The sequence below is a fragment of the Otolemur garnettii genome, unplaced genomic scaffold (genome assembly GCF_000181295.1).
Source record: "Otolemur garnettii isolate 467f Iridium unplaced genomic scaffold, OtoGar3 scaffold00434, whole genome shotgun sequence".
Taxonomy (NCBI): Eukaryota; Metazoa; Chordata; class Mammalia; order Primates; family Galagidae; genus Otolemur; species Otolemur garnettii.
In genome coordinates this window covers 63,060-68,670 of record NW_003852829.1, presented here as the reverse complement: position 1 = coordinate 68,670, position 5,611 = coordinate 63,060, and the positions used below count along the sequence as shown (strand labels likewise).

Genomic DNA, 5,611 nt, shown 5'->3' with positions numbered 1-5,611 from the left:
TTGAGTTCTTTGTAAATTCTGGATATTAGTCCTTTATAAGATATGTCGCTTGTGAATATTTTCTTCTATTCTGTAGGTTGTTTGTTCTGTTGATTATTTCTTTTGCTGTGCAGAAGCTTTGTAGTATAGTAAATCCCCTTTATTAATTTTTGTTGTTGCCATGATTATCAATGGAGTCTAATTCATAAATTTTTTGCCTAGGCTGATACCTAGAAAATATTTTTCTGCATTTTCTTTTAGAATTTTTTTTTTATTAAATCATGAACACATAGATTATTTATTAAATCATGAACACATTGATGCATTTATGGGATACATTGTGCTGATTTCATGGTTTCATCCTTCAGATCTAAATTTTTATCCACTTTGAATTAATTTTTGTGTGCAGTAGGAGGTAAGAGTCCTGTTTAATTCTTCTGCATGTGGCTATCCAATTTTCCCAGCACCATTTATTGAATAAGGTTTCTTTCACCCAGTGTACATTGTTGTCTGCTTTGTCAAAGATCAGTTGGTTGTAAGTAGATAGATGGCTTTATATCTCAGTTCTCTGTTCTATTTCATTAGTCTATGTCTCTATTTTTATACTAATCTGTGCTGTTTGGGTTACTACATCCTTGTAGTAGAGTTTGAGAGGCAAGAGAAAGAAACTAAAGGTATCCAAATTGCTCTTTGCTGATGATATAATCTTGTATCTAGAAAACCCAAAAATTCCACCAAGAGTATCCTGAAATTTATAAATAAATTCAGCAAAGTCTCAGTATACAACACCAATGTATCTAAATCAGTAGCATTTCTATACATTATTATAATAACAGTGCAGTCTAGAGTCAAATCAAAGCCTTAATACCATTCACAACAGCTATAAAGAAAATAAAATTCCAAGGAATATACTACACTAAGAAGGTGAAATATCTCTACAAGGAGAACTATGAAACTCTGAAAGCAGTCACAGAGGATAGACACAAATGGAAAAACATATCATGCTCATGGATAGGCAGGACCAATATTGTTAAAATGTCCATACTACCCAAAGTGATTTACAAATTCAATACAATCTACATCAAATTACCAGTGCCATACTTCACAAATCTACAAAAATAATTCTATGCTTTGTTTGGAACTAGAAAATAATTCAAATTGTCAAAGCAATCTTAAGGAAAAGAATAAATCTGGACGTATCTGTCTTTTTGATAGATATATCAACTACAACGTCTTTGTTAATGAATGAAAATCCAGATTCGCATATATTTTGAATAGATAAATATGTATGTAGCTATATATCATAATGATAATACATTTATGCTTATATCTCTATAAATTTGGCCCATATGTCGATTCTAAATAGCTTATAATTCAAAAAATTTAATAACAGCTTTTCAATAAGTAAGTAATAACTATATATAAATTATATATAAACTATATATAAATTATATAATGTTTTACTCTTTTAGAAGCATGGAAATATGACTATTAGAGTTGAGGAAACAGGATGACTATTTTCATGTCCTCCAGGTAGTTTATGAGGAATTTTCTATGTGACAACCCTTATTCAGCCTAGAAGAATGAAATCTTTTGCCTTGCTTTAAAGGGGGAGATACAAATGTTGTTTGTTTGAAACACTGTAAATAAATACAAACAATAAATAGCCATTTTACTATTTGCTTTACTTAAATTCTATTAATAATAAAAAGACAAAACAAAAATTCAATTTTAAGTTACTATGCATAAATATGTGCAGAACATAATCATCTGAGTCCCTAATAATTCCTTTCATTAATGCTTAACAACATTCCCTGAGATATGTGAGCTATTACAGTGTATACACAATGTCAAAAAATAGTCTTACCTCCTTTCATTGTATTTTACAAATTATTTCAAAAATAAGATTTCATTTATCACGAAAGTATTCCAACTGATTCTTTAACATCAATATAAATAATATTAAACTATGCAATGTTTCAAATCTAAAAAATCATAATATACCAAGATATTATTAATAACCAGTACTTAGTTGTAACATTCATTCATATTTTTGTGTTTGCTTTAGTGAGTCAAAATTACAAATATACTTAGTGTTTACTTTTTTCCATCTCATCCTCATTGCTTCCCCCACCCCATGTACATTAATGTTGCTGTGCATTTATTCTCATAACTTTTTTATATAATCATATATATGTATGCATTCATAAAAAATGTACTACATTCTCTTGAATGTTTAAAGTATGTGATTGGGAACACATTTTATGCAATAGTATTCAGGAGTCGTTTCTTTCAAAAACATTAAAATTATCATATATATATCACATTCAATTTAACTGCTACAGAGAGTTTCATTCTAGTATCAAAGTTTATATTATCCATTTTCCTAGTAATGTGATTTGGGATTTAAACATGATGAGGCAAACATCCTCAAATATAGTATTTTTTTAAGTTGAGGATTTATGTGTTAGAAGTGGCATTGCTGTATCAAAATGGGCACATCTCAGATTGTGGCAAATATTTTCAATTGACACTCCAGCATAAGTAAACTACTTACACAACAAACAGCAGCAAAAGCACATTTTGTCTTTTCACATTTTTGTCAAGCCTTTACTTGTCAGACTTACATAAATATATTTTCTAAAGCAACAGCATAACCAGCATCTTGTTAGGTTTTAATTTGCATTTCTATAATTAGCAAGGTTAGGCATATTTTTTAATTACTATTTGGTCATTGGTTTTTCAGTTTTATGACCTGTTTGTACATATATTCTGCCCATTTTATTTTATATTAATTTGTATTTATACTTTGTTAGTTATTTGGGATTATACTCCTTTGTTGTGTACATTGCAAATACCTATTGTTCACAACTAGACTTTGTGTGAGGGCAATTTTTTTCAATTAATCCTTTTAATGATACAGTGAAATACTTCAAACTGACTACATTATTCACAACCTTTGGGGAAAATATTATCTTTGGAATTTGTTATAAAATATAGATTGTACCATTCATAAATATTAATAGTAGCGTTCGCATTTGCCGGAAGCAAGGATGCCATTTATATGCTTAATAATGAGTCTATCACTAATAGAAAGAGCTAATTAAACAAGGCAAATTTAAAAGATATAATCATCTACCTAATCTTAAAATGAACTTGTTTGACCATGGCTCTAATTTGAAACAAACTAATAAATTGTTTTGAATGACAGCATGTTGGAGTCATGTGGAATGACTTTGACACAGACAAGCATGTGTTTTAAACATGTAGACAATAACAGTGAGAACAAGCAAACTATGATAATCATCAATTCCCTTATATCCATGAAGTTATGTTGATCAAAATTATTCCCCATTAAAGAAACTTAATAGAAAGCAGGGGTTAGCAACACATCCTGAAAATAAACTGCTTTGAATTGAATTCTGGGTCTATTTGGGTGACCTTGGGCAAGTTCATTGATTTTGCTATGCCTCCATTTTATCAGATGTAGAATAATAACATTTGGATTTATTGTGCTATTATGAATATTAATTAAGTCAACAAATGTACTTGTACAGTGCCAATAATATCATCTGGCACAAAAAAGCTGCTTTACAAGAGTTGTGGTGGTATATTTAGTACTATTGTCACGCCTTGTGCATTGACACAAAATAAACTCCCCTTTCTCCAAAGCAGAATCATTAGCAATGTGTTTTAAAGTCATATTGTACATTTTTCCTATGCCTCAAATAGTAAATCCTCATTTTAAAGTGGCTGACCACCAAATTTATTTAACAGATACCTAGACAGAGTTGACCCTGCCCATGATGTGTAACTACAGTTATAACTACAAACTCTTGTACTAAAAAAAAAAAAAATCATCCAGAAGCTTGTATGAAGGACAAAATAGTGATTTTATCACACAAATTTTTATTTGTTATATTTTCTTTGGGACATGAGAATATATTTTTAATAAGCATGCTAGTATTTTTGATAGAAAGTCTTAATGTCATGTTTGAGAAATGCTGCATAGTAGATGAACAACACAAATCAAAAGCTTTTCAAAATTAGTTATTCAACTCTTAGTCTTAGGTTTCTCTCTCAGTATCTTTCAACATTTGAAGAAAAAATCGACTACCCCCTTATTTGCTTAAGCAGTGCGGAAGACGTCCAATTGTTTCCATTTAATTTAGGAGAATATTATTCCTGTAACTGTGCTTATTTTTCATTTCATTTAAACTCATTGTGTGTTTTCCCTTAACACTTAGGACATGGACATCCCTGCAAAATGGACAATCTCACAGAAGTGTCAGAGTTCCTGCTCATGGGGTTTTCTGATGTCTGGGGGCTGCAGATACTGAGTGTGGGACTGGTTCTGCTGGTTTATCTAACAGCACTGGTGGGGAACCTGCTCATTGCAATGGTCATCACTCTTGATCAGTGTCTTCACACACCCATGTACTTCTTCCTGAAGAACCTCTCTCTCTTGGATATGTGCTACATCTCAGTCACCGTGCCTAAGTCCATCCATAACTCCCTAACTCACAGCAGCTCCATCTCTTACTTCGGCTGCATGGCCCAAGTCTATTTTTTCTTTGCTTTTGCATCTGCTGAGCTGGCCTTTCTCACTGTCATGTCCTATGACCGCTATGTCGCAATTTGCTACCCCCTCCAATATGGAGTCATCATGACATCAGGAAAATGCCACCAGATGGCAGTCATCACGTGGCTGAGTTGCTTTTCCTATGCAGCAGTCCACACTGGGAACATGTTTTGGGAGCACATTTCAAGAGCTAACATGATCCGCCAGTTCTTCTGTGACATTCCTCACGTGTTGGCCCTGGTTTCTTGTGAGGTTTTCTTTGCAGAGTTTGTGACGCTGGCCCTGAGCTCATCCTTGGTTCTGGGCTGCTTTATTTTTATGATGACCTCCTATTTCCATATCTTCTCAGCAGTGCTCAGAATCTCTTCCGCTGAGAGTCGAGCAAAGGCCTTCTCCACCTGCTCCCCGCAGCTGGTCATCATCACGCTCTTTCTTACCACAGGGCTATTTGCTGCCTTGGGACCAATTGCCAAAACTTCATCTGTCACAGATGTGGGGATTGCTCTGGCATACACAGTTTTGCCTCCTTTCTTGAATCCCATCATATATTGTCTTAGAAATAAGGAGATCAAAGCAGCTATGTGGAGACTATGTAGGAAGATACAGCTTCTGCAAAAGTAGAACTTCCTGGTCTTCACTGTAGAAGATCTGTAACAAAACACAAAAAAGGCAAAAACACTTTATGACCAAAAAACGTTGAAAAACTGTGAGAAAGAGAATATTTACACTACTATGATTAGGTAGAAATTTAAATGTTTCCTCAAAAGTAAAAGTATATAAGTACATGTAGGTTCATGAACTATTTCAGAGTTGTCTAACTGCAGCCTCCTGTGGTGATCCATCCCTTCTCCACATCTTCAACCTCATTTAAATACCATATATTGACTTGTGTCCCTGCACTCATGTTGCTGTGGGTTTGTTGGGAAGGAACACGCATGCACATATTTGACTTTACTACCTGATATGCCTAGTCAACAAAAGAGAATATTAAAAACAGGTTGTTACATAGAAATGGAGTGTATGTTGTAAATTTTGGTCAAACATTTTAAG

The 5,611-nt window shown here is 33.1% G+C and overlaps 1 protein-coding gene across 1 annotated transcript; it reads left to right on the top strand.

Annotated features, from left to right (window-relative positions):
* Nucleotides 1-4,242: 4,242 nt before the first annotated feature.
* On the top strand, nt 4,243-5,215 carry LOC100950812 (olfactory receptor 14I1). The gene has a single exon (XM_003803700.2). The coding sequence runs from the start codon at nt 4,247-4,249 to the stop codon at nt 5,180-5,182; it is 936 nt and encodes a 311-aa protein (XP_003803748.1). The 5' UTR covers nt 4,243-4,246; the 3' UTR covers nt 5,183-5,215.
* The last annotated feature ends 396 nt before the right edge of the window (nt 5,216-5,611 follow it).

Coding starts and splice junctions, on each gene's coding strand:
- LOC100950812 (XM_003803700.2), top strand. CDS start 4,247: ATGGACAATCTCACAGAAGTGTCAGAGTTCCTGCTCATGGGGTTTTCT.